At 52.7% G+C, this 19,671-nt stretch overlaps 1 protein-coding gene across 7 annotated transcripts in view; it reads left to right on the top strand.

Annotated features, from left to right (window-relative positions):
• Nucleotides 1-19,671, top strand: part of LOC140457032 (neurexin-2-like) — a 1,330,437-nt gene that overhangs the window by 89,882 nt on the left and 1,220,884 nt on the right. For all 7 annotated transcript variants that reach the window (XM_072550954.1, XM_072550952.1, XM_072550953.1 and 4 more), the window contains one exon: nt 19,177-19,338. In XM_072550954.1, coding sequence (XP_072407055.1) covers nt 19,177-19,338 — 162 coding nt within the window. The remainder of the gene's footprint in view (nt 1-19,176; nt 19,339-19,671) is intronic.

The following is a 19,671-nucleotide window of genomic DNA, read 5'->3' as shown; positions in this document are numbered from 1 at the left end:
TATTGTGTACAGTTCTGGTCACCATATTTCGGGAAGGATGTGGAAGCATTGGAAATAGTGCAGAGAAGATTTACCAGGATGTTGCTTGGTCTGGAGGGAAGGTCTTATGAGGAAAGGCTGAGGGACTTGGGTCTGTTCTCATTGGAAAGAAGGCGGCAAAGAGGGGATTGAATAGAGACATACAAGATGATCAGAGGATTAGATAGGGTAGACAGTGAGAGTCTTTTTCCTAGGAAGATGATGTCAGCGTGTACAAGGGGGCATAACTACAAATTGAGGGGTGATCGATTTAAGACAGATGTCAGAGGCAGGTTCTTTATGCAGAGAGTGGTAAGGGGGTGGAATGTCCTACCTGCTAATGGAGTCAACTCAGCCACATTAGGGAGATTTAAACAATCCTTAGATAAGCACATGGATAATGATGGGATAGTGTAGGGGAACGAGCTGAGAATAGTTCACAGGTTGGCACAACATCGAGGGTCAAAGGGCCTGTTCTGTGCTGTATTGTTCTATGTTCTACGTTCTAACTCACTGAAGCTCCTGAGACAGCACCTCCCAAACCCACCCTCTTCTATCTAGAAACTCGAGGGTAGCAGATACACAAGAACACGACACCCCACACATTCCCACGGCCTCCACCATCTTGAAGGACAAAGGTCACATCCAGAAGATGCGCTGCAGAAATTCACCGAGGCACCTCTGAGAGCACCTTCCAGAACCCACAACCACTTCCATCCAGAAGGACAGGGGTAGCAGTGTGTACCATCTACAAGATGCACTGCAGAGATTCACTGAGGCTCCTCAGGCAGCACATTCCAGACCCACCACCATCTAGAAGAGAAGGGCAGCAGATACATGGGAACACCACCCCCCTGCAAGTTCCCCTCTGAGCCCCTCCCCATCCCGACTTGGAAATCTATTGGCCACTCCCTCGGTGTGATGGAACTGCTGCCAAACAGCATGAAGCACGGGTGCCAAGATCTCCATCCCCTCTGGGGGCAATTAAGGATGGGCAAGAAAGGAAATTCTAGAGTAACATCCACCAGCACGCTACCCTTTGAGATCACACCGGGGCTCTATCGCCACCAGATGCAAGGCAGAATGAAGCAGTTGTTCCGAACATCACCTTACAATCTGGACTTCAGTCACTGTATCAGGGTGGCACAGTGGCTCAGTGGTTAGCGCTGCTGCCTCACAGCACCATGGACCTGGGTTCAGTTCCAAACTCAGGCAACTGACCATGTGGAGTTTGCCATTCTCCCCGTGTCTGCGTGGGGTTTCCTCTGGGTGCTCCGGTTCCTTCATACAGTCCAAAGATGTGCAGGTTAGGGTGGATTGGCCGTGCTAAATTGTCCCATAGTGCCCAGGGATGTGCAGGTTAGGGTGGATTGGCCGTGCTAAATTGTCCCATAGTGCCCAGGGAATGGCAGGTTAGGGTGGATTGGCCGTACTAAATTGTCCCATAGTGCCCAGGGATGTGCAGGTTAGGGTGGATTGGCCGTGCTAAATTGTCCCATAGAGTCCAGGGATGTGCAGGTTAGGGTGGATTGGCCGTGCTAAATTGTCCCATAGTGCCCAGGGATGTGCAGGTTAGGGTGGATTGGCCGGGCTAAATTGCCCCATAGTGCACAGGGATGTGCAGGTTAGGGTGGATTGGCCGTGCTAAATTGTCCCATAGTGTCCAAAGATGTGCAGGTTAGGGTGGATTGGCCGTGCTAAATTGTCCCATAGTGTCCAGGGATGTGCAGGTTAGGGTGGATTGGCCGTGCTAAATTGTCCCATAGTGTCCCGGGATGTGCAGGTTAGGGTGGATTGGCCGTGCTAAATTGTCCCATTGTGTCCCGGGATGTGCAGGTTAGGGTGGATTGGCCATGCTAAATTGTCCCATTGTGTCCCGGGATGTGCAGGTTAGGGTGGATTGGCCGTGCTAAATTGCCCCATAGTGCCCAGGGATGTGCAGGTTGGGGTGGATTGGCCATGCTAAATTGCCCCAGATTGTTCAGGAATGTGTAGTTTAGATGCATTCATCAGGGGTAAATATAGGGTAGGGGGAATGGGTCTGGGTGGGTTACTCTTCAGAAAGTCTGTGTGGCCTTGTTGGACCGAATGGCCTGTATCCACACAGTCGGGAATTCTATGATCAGAGTTCCTGTCAGTATTCAAGACCATCAGAGTCAGTTAACTTGGCAAAGTCTGGGGGTTTCCTTCCTTTTGATCTCCATGACGTCAAGCTGAAAGAATATCAGACGAAAATGACTTGAGCTCAAAAAACAAACAGGAGCCGTGACAGAAAATCTGTGAAGGTCAAGTGTTGGCACAGACAGCGCTGAAATACCGACAGAGAAACAAGCAGCTGGAAAACTCAATGCTGCTGAACGCGGTCTCGCTCTCTGTAATTACTGACGAGGCTACGTTGTTAGAAAAGCATTAAATCCCACTTCCTGCAAACCCCGGGAAACCACTTTCTGGTTGCAATCGTTTCCGTGGGGGAAAGCTGGAGGTTTGTAGAGCGGCAAAGTGGTTTTCCAGCTCCACCCCCTTTACAAGGCCATGGGGGTCTGGAGTCACGTGGAGGCTCAGACCTCAGTAAGAGCAGCAGAGTTCCTGTTGCTAAAGGGGGAGGTGAGTGATCCCAGGGTGGGCTTTTACACCAATCGATGGGTGTCTCGTGCACACCATTCCCTGAGACTCGCTTTCCCTTAAAAATCATTGAATCAGAGAATCGCTGCAGCGCACTAAAGAGGCAATTCGGCCAACGTGGTCTGCACTGACCCACTCTAAACCGTTCCACCCAGACCCAGAACCCATCCCTATGCTTATAGCCCACCATTTACCATTGTTAATCCACTGAGCCTGAACACCATGGAGCAATTTAGCACGACCAATCCACCCTAACCTGTACATCCCTGGACACTATGGGACAATTTAGCCTGGCCAATCCACCCTAACCTGCACATCCCTGGGCAATATGAGACAATTTAGCACGGCCAATCCACCCTAACCTGTACATCCCTGGGCACTATGGGACAATTTAGCGCGGCCAATCCACCCTAACCTGCACATCTGTGGGTACTATGGGACAATTTAGCACGGCCAATCCAACCTAACCTGCACATCCCTGGGCACTATGGGACAATTTAGCACGGCCAATCCACCCTAACCTGCACATCCCTGGGCACTATGGGACAATTTAGCACGGCCAATCCACCCTAACCTGCACATCCCTGGGCACTATGGGACAATTTAGCACGGCCAATCCACCCTAACCTGCACATCCCTGGGCACTATGGGACAATTTAGCACGGCCAATCCACCCTAACCTGCACATCCCTGGGCACTATGGGACAATTTAGCACGGCCAATCCACCCTAACCTGCACATCCCTGGGCACTATGGGACAATTTAGCACGGCCAATCCACCCTAACCTGCACATCCCTGGGCACTGTGGGACAATTTAGCACGGCCAATCCACCTTAACCTGCACATCCCTGGGCACCATGGGACAATTTAGCACGGCTAATCCACCATAACCTGCACATCCTCAGCCTCCGACCCTCCAGGGAAAACAGCCCCAGCCTGTTCAGCCTCTCCCTGTAGCTCAAACCCTCCAATCCTGGCAACATCCTGGTAAATCTTTTCTGCTCCCTTTTAGGTTTCACAACATCCTTCCCTCTGTAGCAGGGTGACCATAACTGTACACAGTGTTCTGTAAGTGGCCTCACCAATCTTTCCCACCTGGAGATAGATAGATTTGGGTATATTGAAAGGTTTCAGAGGGGATGGAAGGTGGGGTTGGGGGGTGTGGGGGGTGTTGGGGGATGGCGGGATACATGGAAACGTAAGAGTTGAGGTCAAAATCAGATCCGTCACCAACTCATGGAGTGGCAGGGCAGTCTGAGCGGTTCATTCTTGTTCCTCAGCGGCGTTTTGGGGGAGGTGAGGGTGATCAGGAAGTTGGGGGTGGGTGGGATTCGTTGGAGTGGGGGGGGTGTAGTTGGAGAAAGCCGAGCGCGATCCGATGGGTGCCGCCACACAGCAGAGGGAAGCCAATGGGCCGAAAGGCCTACTCCTGACCTGGTGGGTGGTCGAGGTGATGGTCAGAACGGCCTACCCCCTCGCCTCTGTTGATGGAACCCTTTCCCCCAAAACTAGCCCCCCCCCCGGCCTCCCTCCGCCCACCCCCCCTCAATTGCCAATAGCAGGTTCATGCTGTGCACGTCTCCTGGCCTCAGCCGGCAGGTCCTGGAGCAGGCCACTGGCTGTGGGATCTTCCTGTGCGCAGCGCGGGCTGCACTTGACACGGCATGGCTCACCGACCGAAAACAGCGCCAAGGCGTCAGGTGGGCACGAGGTTGGGTCGAAGGTCAGGGAATTGATAGATTTTCCATTCCCTCCTCCCCGGGGCAAAGTTGCCAGTTTACAAACCAGACATATTCAATCAAAATTAATTTTCCTGACCCCCTTGAGGCCTCATAAAAAAGCTCTTTGTAACAGACGACAGAGCTAATGTTTTCACGGAAGGAACCACAGCTAAAGCCGCGGAAACTCCAGACGTCGAAGTAAGGTTCAGAGACTGTCTCGGAGCACTAATCTCAACTGCTCACCCCCCACGCCTTCCTCTCCTCTCCCTGCCTCAGGGTAGGGTTGTTGCAAAATAAAATGGGAAAAAACGCGTGCCTCATTCCGAGGTAGCAGGGTCAGGGGACTGAGAGCTCAGTCAACAACGGATGGTTGGAAGGGTCACTCGATCTGAAATGTTGACTCGGCCTTCACTCTGTAGACGTCGATGAGTTTTCCCCACAATTTCTGGTTTTCACAGAATCCCGACGGCACAGAGAGAGGTCATTTGGCCCATCAGGTCTGCACCGACCCTCCAAAGAGCAACCTACTCTGCTCCTGTAGTCTGGCTTTTCCTGTGGCCAATCCACCCTAACCTGCACATCCCTGGGACACTATGGGACAATTTAGCACGGCCAATCCACCCTAACCTGCACATCCCTGGGCACTATGGGACAATTTAGCACGGCCAATCCCACCCTAACCTGCACATCCCTGGGACACTATGAGACAATTTAGCACGGTCAATCCACCCTAACCTGCACATCCCTGGGCACTATGGGACAATTTAGCATGGCCAATCCACCCTAACCTGCACATCCCTGGGCACTATGGGACAATTTAGCACGGCCAATCCCACCCTAACCTGCACATCCCTGGGCACTATGGGACAATTTAGCACGGCCAATCCCACCCTAACCTGCACATCCCTGGGCACTATGGGACAATTTAGCACGGCCAATCCACCCTAACCTGCACATCCCTGGGCACTATGGGACAATTTAGCACGGCCAATCCACCCTAACCTGCACATCCCTGGGCACTATGGGACAATTTAGCACGGCCAATCCCACCCTAACCTGCACATCCCTGGGCACTATGGGACAATTTAGCACGGCCAATCCCACCCTAACCTGCACATCCCTGGGCACTATGGGACAATTTCGCACGGCCAATCCCACCCTAACCTGCACATCTTTGGATTTTAGGAGGAAACCGGTGCACCCAGAGGAAACCCACACAGATACGGGGAGAATGTACAAACTCCACACAGTCACCCGAGGGTGGGATCGAACCCGGGTCCCTGGTGCTGTGAGGCAGCAGTGCTAACCACCTCAATGAAAAACCACCAGGACTAATTATAACAATGAATCATTGTTCAATAATAACACAGTATAAAGGAAAAAAAAACAGACCCACTCTCCTTTAGTGTTGGAACTAAACATCCCTTGATCTCCAGTGAACAGTATTCGTCCAATGAGAGTTCCTTATAGATCACTTTACGCAGATAAATGGATTTGCAGTAATCAGACCTGCCCTTTCTTTGGGATATACGATCCCGTTAAACTGATTGCTGATTGTTGGCCATCTTCACCCAGTTATAAATCACACAACGCCAGGTTCTAGTCCAACGGGTTTGTTTGGAAGCATTAGCTTTCGGAGAACCGCTCCTTCATCAGGGAGGTAGACCGTAGGACGCAGAATTTATAGCAGAAGATCATAGTGTCAGACAACTGATGCGATGTACTGAACAAACTAAGATTGCTGTTCTTCACCCAGGATGAGGTCCCCCCCAACCTCACAAGCCAATGGGTGACTTCCCTTCCTTCGCCCTCTCTCCCCGAAATGATGTGCAAGACTAGCAACGGTGATGGGAGTGGAAGATTGTAGTTTAGGGTGTGGTTGTGGTTAGCTCAAGTGGCTGTAACGCAGGGTGGCATCAAGAGTGTGGGTTCGATTTCTGGGTGAGGTTACCACAAAAATCTCTCCTTCTCAAAGTGCGGTTAAAACTCCACCCAGCCGTCTCTCTAACTTTACCAAGATCCTGGTTGGAGTGTGGAACCCCGGAAATGTGTTGGGGGGCATTTTGGCTGGAAGGGGGGAACACAAGGGTGTGGCAGAATAGGTGGGAAGGTTGGCGCTGGCTCATTTGAGGGGGTTGGCGCAGCAGCGATGGGCTCAATGGCCTCGTTCTGTGCCGTAACGCTTAACCGAGTGTTGTGTGCCCATCCAGTGAAACTGTGGGTGGCATGGTGGCTCAGTGCTGCCTCACAGGGACCCCGGTTCGATCCCACCCTCGGGCGACTGTCTGTGTGCAGTTTGCGCGTTCTCCCCACATCTATTCCAGTTTCATCCCACAGTTCAAATATCTTAGAGTGGGAAATTGCCCCGTCGTGTTCAAGGGTGTGCAGGTTGGACATGGGAAATGTAGGGTTATGGGGATAGGGTGGAGACATGGGTCTGGGGGGGAATTTGTTCAGCGGGTCGGTGCGGACTCGATGGGCCGAATTGCCTGCTTCCGCACTGTAGGCATCCTGTGAGGGAAGAAAGCCCTTTCGCCACTCGAGTAGCGCCTCTCCCGGCAGGATATGAGGAGCATCAGCTGCCTCCCAACAGGGGCTGAATGGCCTACTGGGATTGGATTTGTTTCCAACAGCTCTATGCTGGGCCTTCCTTGGTGCAGCCTTACCATAGAGACAGGCTGAGGCTGACGTGCCTATTGTCAATACTCCCGTCAAGTGATGGATGGAGTTTGTTCCTGTCCATTCTCTGGGGAAAGGCAGTCAGCTGCACAGTTCGGAAAGTTCATTTTTGTCTCCGAGACTCCCTGGAGACGGCACACCGGCTCTGTCTGCTTCACTTCTTCCAGGGTTTTATTTAATTACAGCTGAAGCCACATAAAAGGCACCTTCTCCCCACTGAAAACCAGATGTGGCAGTCTAAGGTCGATGTCCTTTTAGGCACCAATCATTTTGAACGTAAAGGGGTGGACTGCTGGGGATGTGAAATTTGAGAACGTTGCTCAACAACACACAGACACACACACAGGCACAGACACACACAGACAGGCACAGACACAGACAGGCACAGACACACACAGACAGGCACAGACACACACACACAGGCACAGACACACACACAGACACACAGGCACAGACACACAGGCACTGACACACACACACACACACACAGAGGCACAGACACACATTCACTCACACACACAGGCACAGACACACACACTCACTCTCTCTCACATACACACACAGAAAGATGCGCAGACACATACACACTCACACATACAGGCACAGACACACACACGCTCTCTTTCTCACACACACACACACTCACTCCCACACACCCTCTCTCTCTGCCTCTCACACACACACACTCTCTGTCTCACATCCACACACACACACACACTCTCTCTCACACACACATACACTCTCTCACAGACACACTCTCTCACACACACATGTTTTATCTATTCAATAATGTCTCTGGCTAGGCCCAGCATTTATTGCCCATTTTTATTTGTCCAGAGGGCAGTTAAGAGTTAACCAGTTAAGGGTGAGACAGTGGTTAGCACTGCTACCTCCCAACGTTAGGGACCCAGATCCGATCCCACCCTTGGGCCACGATCGGTGTGACATTTACACGTTCTCCCTGTGTCTGCGTGGGGTGCCCTCCCACAATCCAAAGCGGTGGGGGTGAGGGTGGAACGGCCATGGGAAATTGTCCTGTAGTGTGCAGGCTAGGTGGATCAGCCATGGGGAATGCAGGCTTCCAGGGACAGGATTAGGGGGTGAGTTGCTCTTTTGAATGGCCTGCTTTCACCCTGGGGGGGGGGGGGGTTCTGAGACTCAGCCTCGAGAGGATGGGATGCTCTTCGGAGGGTCAGTGTGGACTCGATGGGCCAAATGGCTTGCTTCCACACTGTAGACATTTTTATGATGATCCATCTCACTGTGGGTCTGGAATCACGTGTAGGCCCAGAGCAGGTAAGGACGGTAGTTTCCTTCCCTCAAGGGACATTAGGGTTTTTCATGCTCATTATCATACTTCTAATCCCAGATTTTTATTGCAGTCAAAATCCACTGCCTGTTAACGGCGGGGGTTCGAACCCCGGGGCACGACCTGGGTCTCTGGCCTAACCTAGCTCTATCGCCCTCTGTGTGATGCTTTCTACAGTTTGCAAGTTTGGACGCCCTCTCTTTGCGTGGCGGCTGCGGGGTGGGAAGCGCTAAAACTTTTCACCCGGGCACAGGCCGAATTATTTTGCCACGGTTCACGTGAGACACCGCGCGGCACGCGGAACAAAGGCTACTCCTACAGAGATTCGGGGGGAGGGGAGCGCAAGGAAAACATGGCCGTTTCCCCAGAGCTGCTTTATCAAAATACACCTTGAAAAATGGAGCTCTCGTTTCCTTTCTCTGTATTCCTCTTTAATTTTTATTGTTTTAAGCATGTGGCTCTTTGCATGGTCATTTAAATTGTTGATTGACTGAAGTCTGGCCCTGAGAAAGGCTTGTGTGAGACTGGTCCTTGCATGGCCGGAGCGGTCTCTGGTTAACTTGAGAGTGCATTGCCATCCTTTGGCCAAACAAACTAAACACCAATTACTAACACGCATACCAAAACTGTGGGAAATTAAGTACTAACTCCATTTTTGTGTCTGACTCCTAATTTGCTTCCTTCCTGTAAACTCTTCCGATTAAGTCAATTCCTCCCCCACCCTCCAACTCCCGGAGGACAAACTGGAACCAGTGCTGTCATCTTGTGAGATCCCTTTTGGGCGTCATCCCCTCTCAGGGTCCCTCTCAAGTTTGACTTGATTCGTCGTGCCCGAGTACAGTGAAAGGTTTTGTTTGACGTGCAGAGGCACCTCGATGAGCCGGCACTTGCTTATCTGAATTTCGGATGATCCAGCTGGATTGGCAAGCTCCTGGCGCACGGCTGAACTGGGTCATCCAGCGTTCGATTGTCCCGAACGTCCAAAATACACCCCCGCCGGTGTTGTTTGGATAACCGCCGTCCCTCTGTCCAAAGGGTGACAGAGCGAGGGGGTGCAGTGCAGGGGAGAGCGGGATCAGCGTTAGATTTAATATTTGAGAGAAGTCTAAATACAGCGGGGGAAGAAGCTGTGCTTGAATCTATCAGTGCGGGTGTTTAAGCCATTGTATCGCCCGCCATATGGAAGGGTTTTGGAAGGGGTTAGAGAAGGGGTCTCTCAGGGGACCCAGGGTGAGCTAGAGATGTTCTGGCCTGGAATTGACATAAAAGTTCTGGCAAAAAAAATGATGTTGAGACCACCATTGCAGGACAAGAAGTCCCTTTGCTGCATTCAGGCCAACGTTGTTACATGAAAACATGGTCTTTGTTTTGTCTTTCAGCTCTGTGACCGTGCCTTAGTGTGGAACAATTGTTAAGGATTGTCCTGAACAATCCAGGGTGGTCGGGAATTCTGTTTCAGAGGGGCAAGGGAGTGTTTTCAAAGGATGCGGGTTTGGATGATGGGGGGGGGGGGGGGTGGAGGAGGTGTCGGTGCCCATAGGATGACCACCGTGTTTGTGAAGGGTTCCCTTTCCGAGTTGCTCCTGGAGGTCGGAAGGCCCGTGGAGGCTGTGACTAGGAGTGCGTGTGCATAGACACTACCAGGATGAGGGCAGAATGGCCTCGCGTGTCCATTCGCCGCAGATTCGAGCGCCTCTGAGGCTTTTGGTGCCAACTCCACTGCTCCGGCTCAAACATTGGCTTGGAAATTATTGCCCCCTTGACTCGGCTAGAGAAAGGGTCTTGACGGTCGGTCCCCCCCCCTGCCCCCTCTCTCCATCCCCTCCCACCCAACCCTTCAGGGCTGGAGGGGGGGTGGGGGGAGTCCACAACGGGAGGGTAGGAGAGGTCACAGCCTAACGAGGGTGGGGTAATAACTGTACCGACGTAGTCCACCCAGAGAGCTGCTGGGATTCCCCTGCCTCGGAGAGCTATTGAGGCCGAAACATTGAACGTCTTCAGGAAGGGGTCTGAGGGATCAAAGAGGGTGGGTTGAGGGGGAGAAAGCACGGGAAGGGTTGGATGATCAAGAATCGATCTACACAAGGGCTTTGCCCCCCGCCTGACCCACAGCACTCTCTGAGAGAAGAAATTCCTCCTCGTCTCAGTCTCAAGATGGCGGAGCAGACACGAGGCGGGGAGGCCGAATGGCCTACCCCCACCCCTATTTTCTGCATTTCTCTCCCACCCCCCCATACTGCGACATCCCCAGTCCTGCACTCGAATGCTCTTGCTACGTGCTGTTTGCCTTCCTCAGCGACTGGTGGAATGAGACTGTCCCACCCTCCCCTTCCCACAGTCCCCAGAACAGACAAACCCCCTTCCTCCTCCACCATCCCCCACCCTGCACAAACCAATCAGTCGGTCCTCTCGCGATCCTGGACGCTCTTCCCACTGTGGGCCGTCAACTCTACCTCACCGGCTGACCTTAAAGAGCGGGAGTGGGCCATTCGGCCCCTCTAGGCCTGCTCCGCCAGTCCTCACTTTCCCGCCCTTCTGGCCTCGACTGATCTCACTGTCTCGGCCTTAAACATTCACAAGGATTCTGCCCTCCACCCCCCTCCCCACCCCCCGTTCTCTGAGGCAAGGTGTTTCAAAGACTCCCAGCACTCCAAGAGAAGAAATTCCTCCTCATCTCAGTCTGAAATTGGTGCCGCCTTTTATTCCGTGCCCTGTCTGGTCCCAGACCCTCCTGTGAGGGGGGAGACACCCTCTCAGCATTGACCCTGTCAAGCCCCTCAACGGGAGATCACCTCACATCCTTCTAAGCTCCGGTGAGCAGACTCCCAACTCGTTTATCCTTCACTGGTGAGGCAATCCCTCTGCACTGGGGACCACCCCGGTGACCCTTCCCTGAGCTGCTTCTGACGAAATGAGTCCTTTCCTAAAGTAACTCATCCAGATGCCGCTGAGCTATTGGGGACACCGGCCTCTGGTTGGTCAATGGCTCTCACCAGCTGGCCCACCTCAGCAGATGGATTGGCCACTTCCCCCAAAACCTTGGAGATCCTGCGTCATCCCTTCGACCACACAGTCCAAGAAAAACCTTTCAGCGTCCCCTTCCCGAGGTAGGAGGGGATGACAGACACCGGTGGCGCACACCTTGGTTGACTGGAATAATGTCCGCCAAAGCTCGGAGCTGGATCGTTGGCTCCTGAGCTTCGGGAAGGAGCTAGGAATGCTCAGGGAAGAATCGTTCAGGATGAGAGCGAAGGAGGATCTCAGACACTCTCGGGTGGGATCACAGGGAGGAACGAAAGAGAGAGGGCCCCAAGGAGTTCCTATCCCAAACAGCGTGGCCCAACACCCAACAGAACGGGGTAGGGACTGTCCACCTTACTGATTCCCAGAATGCATCATGGGGACAAGCCAGACAGAAAGGGCAGCAAAGGTCAGACCCGTTAAGGTAGACTTTCTCGTCAACTTGCTCAGAGACATTGTGACGCACCTCTGGAGCGGGGGAGGGGCACTGCCTTATACTGTCCCACATAAGGGTGGGACCAGTGTGTGTCAGCTCGACTGCCATTTACCTTTGGGAACTGCATGGCAGTAGAGAGGGAGAGGACTGCGTCATTAGTGTGTTACCCCCCCCACCAAGCTCCACGTTGGCTGTTATCGACGAGCTGGAAAGAACGCTGGTGATTGACTGGGAGGCAAATGGGGTGTGAGGTCTGGGGAGGACGATGAGGAGGGAAAGTGCCTCCAGAGTTGGAGAGATGGTGTAAGAGAGGAACAGTCAATGTCATGTCAACTTCTGCTGGGAACCTGATGTTCAGGCTCGGGCATACTGGGGATCATTGCACCTGACCCCGAGACATTGACATTTGGCAGTCAGGATTCCTTAGGCTTAATAAACGCTCCCCGCGGGATGACCATCCCATCATGCAGCACTGGTTCTTGTTTGAATCCGCAGAGTTATTCTTGACCGATCAGGTTGGTGAGAAAGAGGATGGATCTGATGGTTTGAAGCAAGTTGGCGTTGGAGGAATTGGTGCGGTGGGTCAAAGGTTGAGGGAGCGGAGTGGTCTTAGAAATCCAGGAGAAGGGTCGAGGTTGAGTCTCTCTGGGTGCAGGAATCCTTTTGCGGCGTCCCGTCTTAACGTGATGCCGGGACCCCCATTATCCGGGAATGAGTAAACGGGAAGGGTTGCCTTTGGGAATGATACAGCAGTGTTAGGAGAAGAGAGAGAGAGAGAGAGGGTTACCCAGGGACAGGAGGTGGGAGGAATGCGGAGTGGGTGGGACGGGCTGAAGGATGATGGGTAGAACGGCCGTTCCACACCCCACACGTCCCTCCCTTGCATCCTCAGAGGCGGGTGAGATGTATTCCCTTGCCTTTGGAGGGCACTGGATAGGCAGGTTGATTGGTGTGGTCATGGGGAAGGACTGGTCGGCGATAGGGAGCAATGCCAACAGCCCAGGTTCGATTCCAAGGTGTGGACAGGCAGGAGGCTGGAAGAACACAGCAGGCTAGGCAGCATCAGGAGGTGGAGAAGGTGACGTTTCGGGTGTGACCCTTCTTCAGCACTCCCAGTTCTTGAGCTCTCCATTTCCATCTCCAGGCGGATGTTTACCGTGAGCCCACAGACTCGCACAGCTACCTGGACCACACCTCCTCCCACCCAGTATCCTGCAAATTCCCCATCACCGTTCTCCCAATTTCCTCCGCCTCTGCCCAGACACGGAGGCATCCCACTCCCAAACATCCCAGATGTCCACCCTGAGGAAGGGTTACACGCGAAACATTGACCTCTCCACCTTCTAACGCTCTTCCGCCTGTCCACCTTGGATTCCACCATCTGCAAGTTTTGTTTCGTCCCTAACCGGGTTCGATTCCAGGCAAGGTCGCCTTAACAGTTCCCCCCATCATCACCTCTGCCCTTCGCAACCTCACCCCCTTGGCCGATGACCCTCTGATTAAGCTCAGCCCACAGTCGTTTATCCCTCCCCCTCAAATACGACAGGGTTAACCTTGCCTCTCGGTGAGCTGAGGCACCTGAGGCAGTTGGCTTCAGGGGAACCAGACGTCGAAAGACGCCAACGTCTTGAGAAGTCAGCGCTTGGCTCACCCAGCAGTGAGGGGGTGAAAACAAGACAAGTCCCAGGTCGCGGGGTCAGACAGAGTTTTACCTGCAGCGCCACTCTACTGGTGACCCTTAATGCCCGCGTTCTGATTGGCCATTTCAGAATTGGACCTCAATTAATTCTCACGGTTGCACGGTGATTGGAAAGGGGTCAGAATAGTAGCTTTCCTTCCTTTGAACATCACGGGGTTACACCAAGCTCAACGTCTCCTTGTCGCCTTTTTCATTCCCTTGTACCATTGAGCTAAGCGGGGCAGAGGTCCTATCCAAAAGTACCCTCCTTTTGAGATTCCTGTTCGGGCAATGCCCGGAGTGTCATGGGGTGCCAAGGGAGACGCATCATCTCTCCGCTGACCAGGTGCTCCATCCAATCCTGCCAATGGCCATGAGCCAAGACCCACTGCTTATGCATGCTGGTTTCCCACCCATCCCTCCAAACCAAGCACCCCTCCACACAACTCACCCCTCTCTCCAAACCCACCTCCCTGCCCTACTCCCCCAAGACCAAACAAGCTGACCGACCGCATGACACTGCCAGCGGATTGGCCCATCCCAACTTGCCAAACGTTCCATCATTGTCAAAGTTCCAAATTGGGGAACAACAAGAAGACACCTTAACCCCACAGGCTGCTGTCAGCTCCAGAAACAGGCTGGGTGCTGCTTTCCTGGGGCAATTAGGGAGGGAGAACGTAATGCTGGGCCCAGCCGGTGGTGAAAGGATAAAAATGTTACCCTCCCAAGTGGTAAATGCCAGAGGGTGGTTAAGAGCTGGTTTCACAGAGACGGGTACATACTTTTCCAATCAGAGCTTCATTTCTGCTCACGTTCCACCAATCTCGAATATGCACTGATTACCGTTGCCCCATTTAACCACCGCCCTTTTGATATTCAATGGTATTATCATCACTGAATCTAACCAATACCCCAGAACATTCAATGGTGTTACCATCACTGAATCTAACCATCACCCCCTTGACATTCAATGGTGTTACCATCACTGAATCTAACCACCACCCCTTGACATTCAGTGATGTTACCATCACTGAATCTAACCATCTCCCCCTTGACATTCAATGGTGTTCCCATCACTGAATCTAAGCATCACCCCCTTGACGATTTTTGGTGTTACCATCACTGAATCTAACCATCTCCCCCTTGACATTCAATGATGTTACCATCACTGAATCTAACCATCTCTCCCTTGACATTCAATGGTGTTCCCATCACTGAATCTAACCATCACGCCCTTGACATTCAATGGTGTTACCATCACTGAATCAAACCATCATCACCTTGACATTCAATGGCGTTACCATCACTGAATCTAACCATCTCCCCCTTGACATTCAATGATGTTACCATCACTGAATCTAACCATCTCTCCCTTGACATTCAATGGTGTTCCCATCACTGAATCTAACCATCTCCCCCTTGACATTCAATGGTGTTACCATCACTGAATCAAACCATCATCAACTTGACATTCAATGGCGTTACCATCACTGAATCTAAGCATCACCCCCTTGACGATTTATGGTGTTACCATCACTGAATCTAACCATCTCCCCCTTGACATTCAATGATGTTACCATCACTGAATCTAACCATCTCTCCCTTGACATTCAATGGTGTTCCCATCACTGAATCTAACCATCACGCCCTTGACATTCAATGGTGTTACCATCACTGAATCTAACCATCACCCCCTTGACATTCAATGATGTTACCGTCACTGAATCTAACCATCTCTCCTTGACATTCAATGGTGTTACCATCACTGAACCTAATCATCACCCCTTAACATCCAATGGTGTTACCATCACTCAGTCCAACCAAGTCCCCCTTGACATCCAATGGCGTTACCATCACTAAATCTAACCATCTCCCCCTTGACATTCAATGGTGTTACCAACACTGAATCTAACCATCACCCCCTTGATATTCAATGGCGCTACCATCACTGAATCTAACCATCACCCCCTTTACACTCTATGGTGTTACCATCACTGAATCTAACCATCACCCCCTTGACATTCAATGGTGTTACCGTCACTGAATCTAACCATCACCCTCTTGACATTCACCCACCAACCCCCAGCAGTACACTCCTACCATCCAATCACTGCCTCTGTCTTCATAGGGTGGGGGCATAGAGATGTACACCAGAAGCAGACCCTTCGGTCTAACTCGTCCACACCGACCAGATATCCCAACTTAATCTCATCAAATTTGTCAGCACTTGGCCCATATCCATCTAAGCTCTGCCTATACACGTCCCCATCCAGATGCCTTTTCAATGCTGTCATTGTACCAGCCTCCACCACTTACTCTGGCAGCTCATTCCATACACACACCACCCTCCGCTTGAAAAGGTTGCCTCTTAGGTCTCTTTTAAGTGTTTCCCCCTCTCCATAACCTCTATCATTCTGGGTTCCCTCACCCCAGAGGAAACACCTTATCTATTTATCCTATCCATGCACCTCACAGTTTTATAAACCTCTATAAGGTCACCCCTTCAGCCTCCGACACTCCAGGGAAAACAGCCCCAGCCTATTCAGCCTTCAGTCTTGCCCACTGCTCCCTGAGCAGTTGCCCAATGCTGACCTGCTTCCCTGCGTGCTACCCGATCCTTCCCCCCACCCCATCGGAGGAGGCCAGTCTCCAATCCCCTACCCCCACACCTTCTGCCCAGCGAGTGGGCCCCAGTCCATCTTGAGGTGACCCTCTGCACCATTCCCCAGGCAGAATCCTTTCTTGATCGAGTCTCACCTTGGAACACCACCTTGGTGGGGTAGAGGGTGCTTGAGAGCGAACCCGATGGCTATAGGGGCTTGGGGTCACATGTGGGCCTGGGTTGGGGAAAATGAGCTCCCCTCCTTCCACCCAGAACAACCCGGTGAACCCAGTGGGTCTCTTGACAGTGTCAGGTCCACCATTAATAAGTCCAATGGTATTATGTCCCATGATGAACTTGACCAGGCTGTTGGTTTCTGGGGTGGGATTTGAACCGAGGAGCGTGGACCTGGGAGATCCGAATCACGGGTGAGGTCATCGCTGCACCTCTTCCCAGCCCTTGCCCTCAAGACAGGTGTCACCCAGAACCCTGAACCTTGCCAATAACTGAAACACAGGAACTGTTATGGGTGACACCATGATATTGTGGACGCATTTGTTTGGCACGGTTCTCTGGTTCACGTCGCCAACATGCTCAAAAAACACAAACCTCAGGGTAGGCCTCATCACCCAATAGTGCCCGGCTGCTGGGAGGTCCACCCTCTGGAGGGACACCAATGAACAATGGCTGATGATGGGGATGGGGTTAGGCAGTAAGGGACAACGTTTAGGCTCTCTGAGCTGGTGGTGGTGAATCCACAGAATCCCTGCAGTGTGGAAACAGGCCCTTCAGTCCGACAGGTCTACAATGACCCTCTGAAGAGTAACCCACCCAGACCCATTCCCCTCACTGATATTTACACCTGACTAATGCACTAACATGATGGGACAATTTAGCACAGCCAATCACCCTAACCTGTACATCCCTGGGCACTATGGGACAATTTAGCATGGCCAATCCACCCTAACCTGTACATCCCTTGGCACTATGGGACAATTTAGCAGAGCCAATCCACCCTAACCTGCACATCCCTGGGCACTATGGGACAATTTAGCATGGCCAATCCACCCTAACCTGCACATCCCTGGGCACTATGGGACAATTTAGCATGGCCAATCCACCCTAACCTGTACATCCCTGGGCACTATGGGACAATTTAGCACGGCCAATCCACCCTAACCTGCACATCCCTGGGCACTATGGGACAATTTAGCATGGCCAATCCACCCTAACCTGTACATCCCTGGGCACTATGGGACAATTTAGCACGGCCAATCCACCCTAACCTGCACATTTCTGGACACTATGGGACAATTTAGCACGGCCAATCCACCCTAACCTGCACATCCCTGGGCACTATGGGACAATTTAGCACGGCCAATCCACCCTAACCTGCACATCCCTGGGACACTATGGGACAATTTAGCACGGCCAATCCACCCTAACCTGCACATCCCTGGGCACTATGGGACAATTTAGCACGGCCAATCCACCCTAACCTGCACATCCCTGGACACTATGGGACAATTTAGCACGGCCAATCCACCCTAACCTGCACATCCCTGGACACTATGGGACAATTTAGCACGGCCAATCCACCCTAACCTGCACATTTCTGGACACTATGGGACAATTTAGCACGGCCAATCCACCCTAACCTGCACATTTCTGGACACTATGGGACAATTTAGCACGGCCAATCCCACCCTAACCTGCACATCCCTAAGTACTATGGGATAATTTAGCACGACCAATCCACCCTAACCTGCACATCTTTGGACTGTGGGAGGAAACCAGAGCAAACTCCACACAGACAGTCGCCCAAGGGAGAGATTGAACCTGGGTCCCTGGCACTGTGAGGCAGTGGGGCTAACCACTGAGCCACTGCAGCGGGGAGGAGTCTTAGACCGGTGGGGGAGACCTGCGGAGTTAGATTGAGGGAGGTGGGGGGTTGGATCATGGAGAGTGCAGATGAGGACAGGCCACGCGCTCGGAGGTGGTGCCCAAGTGTGTTCTTTCTCTTACAATGCGCCAGCCACATTTGGGCATCACCAGCTGAGCCAATGTCTGTTCGCCCTGGTCCCTTGAACCTGAGGGGCTTGCCTGTGCCATCTCAGAAGGTGGGGGGAGGGGTGGTGGCCGCGTCGCTCTCGGTTTGGAGTCACATGGACTCCAGACCAGGGAGGGACGGCTGGTTCCCTTCACTTAAAAGCCAAGGTTTTCGCAACCAACTGGTAAAGGCCTACCGCTGACACCAACGCATGGCCACGGCGGGATTTGAACCTGCGTCCTCCTGGGACATTATTTTGTGGGGGTTGGGGTCGGTGTCAGAGCTGCTATAGCCCAGTTACTCCACCACCTGCTCCACGTCGCCCCCCCAACTTCCATGGCGAAGGTTGAAAAATATCAGAGTGGGTTCACACCGCGTTCAAAGTCTGACCTGTTCTGAGGTGCGAGGGGGAACCAGTCAGGATAGGCCAGAGCTGCAATACCCTTCGCAACCAGGGTGAGGCATGGTTTGGGGCAGGGTACTCAATTGTCAGCGTTGTTTTTAGTGTGACACGTGGCGTGAAGAGGTCAGTCAGTCAGACTATGAAGCCAGCCTTGCTGCCGAGGAAGGGAGGGAGTCGAAGATGTTGAAGGGGGTTGATAGGCCGATTGTCCCAGCAGCCTCTGGGCTGTTGAGTCTCGGCCCTCCTAGCTGACCAGTTTCGCCCCAAACATCTGGGAGAACAAAATGGCCGACATTGTGGGGGATAGCCAAAGGACTTCAAACCATCAGTTCCCGCCCTTCCCTCTCCTCTGTTGACGCCCCCCCCCCCCAAACAAGGTGAAACATTAATGTCCCCCTCACCGAGGGGTGTAAAGCAGACATGAAAATGGAAAACACCAGCCCTCTCCCCAACCCCTTCCCTCAGCAATAATGCCCCCCTTCCCCCACCCAACCCACACCCTTGTCAGGCAGACCTGTCGACGTAACTGAGGCCATCGGTAACGGATTGTATTCCCATCTTTTCTTCCTTCGTTTCGTTCCCCCTCCCTTCTTCCAACACCCCTCACCCCACCTCTCCCACGGCCCACCTGGGCAGGTGACCATCTCAGTGGATGGGATCTTGACGACCACAGGTTACACGCAGGAGGACTACACCATGTTGGGTTCCGATGACTTCTTCTACATTGGGGGGAGCCCGAGTACAGCGGACCTGCCTGGTTCACCCGTCAGCAACAACTTCATGGGGTGCCTGAAGGACGTGAGTATCACAGAGGCGTCACGTGCAACCTCCTGTTGACGCTGACCTTGGGCGCTCAGCTCCCACCGCAGGGGCAGCTGTTCAGCGCTTCGGATAATGGCGATCCAGACGGCATTACTTTGATTCAGCACGGTAGTTTCGTTGCATGAATTTACCTTCGACTTGCACATCTGATGTCCATTCAGCGTCTCGGCTCAGTTGTTTTCGACTTCCTGAAAGAATCAAGGGAGCTTTAGTCTGTGTTTCAATGCGAATCTGGGAGTGTTTGATGGGGATAGTGTAGAGGGAGCTCCACTCTGGATCTAACCCCGTGCTGTCCCTGTCCTGGGGAGT

The sequence above is a fragment of the Chiloscyllium punctatum genome, chromosome 31 (genome assembly GCF_047496795.1).
Source record: "Chiloscyllium punctatum isolate Juve2018m chromosome 31, sChiPun1.3, whole genome shotgun sequence".
Classification (NCBI taxonomy): Eukaryota; Metazoa; Chordata; class Chondrichthyes; order Orectolobiformes; family Hemiscylliidae; genus Chiloscyllium; species Chiloscyllium punctatum.
The sequence above is the reverse complement of the archived record's forward strand: the minus strand, read 5'-3'. Positions and strand labels throughout refer to the sequence as shown.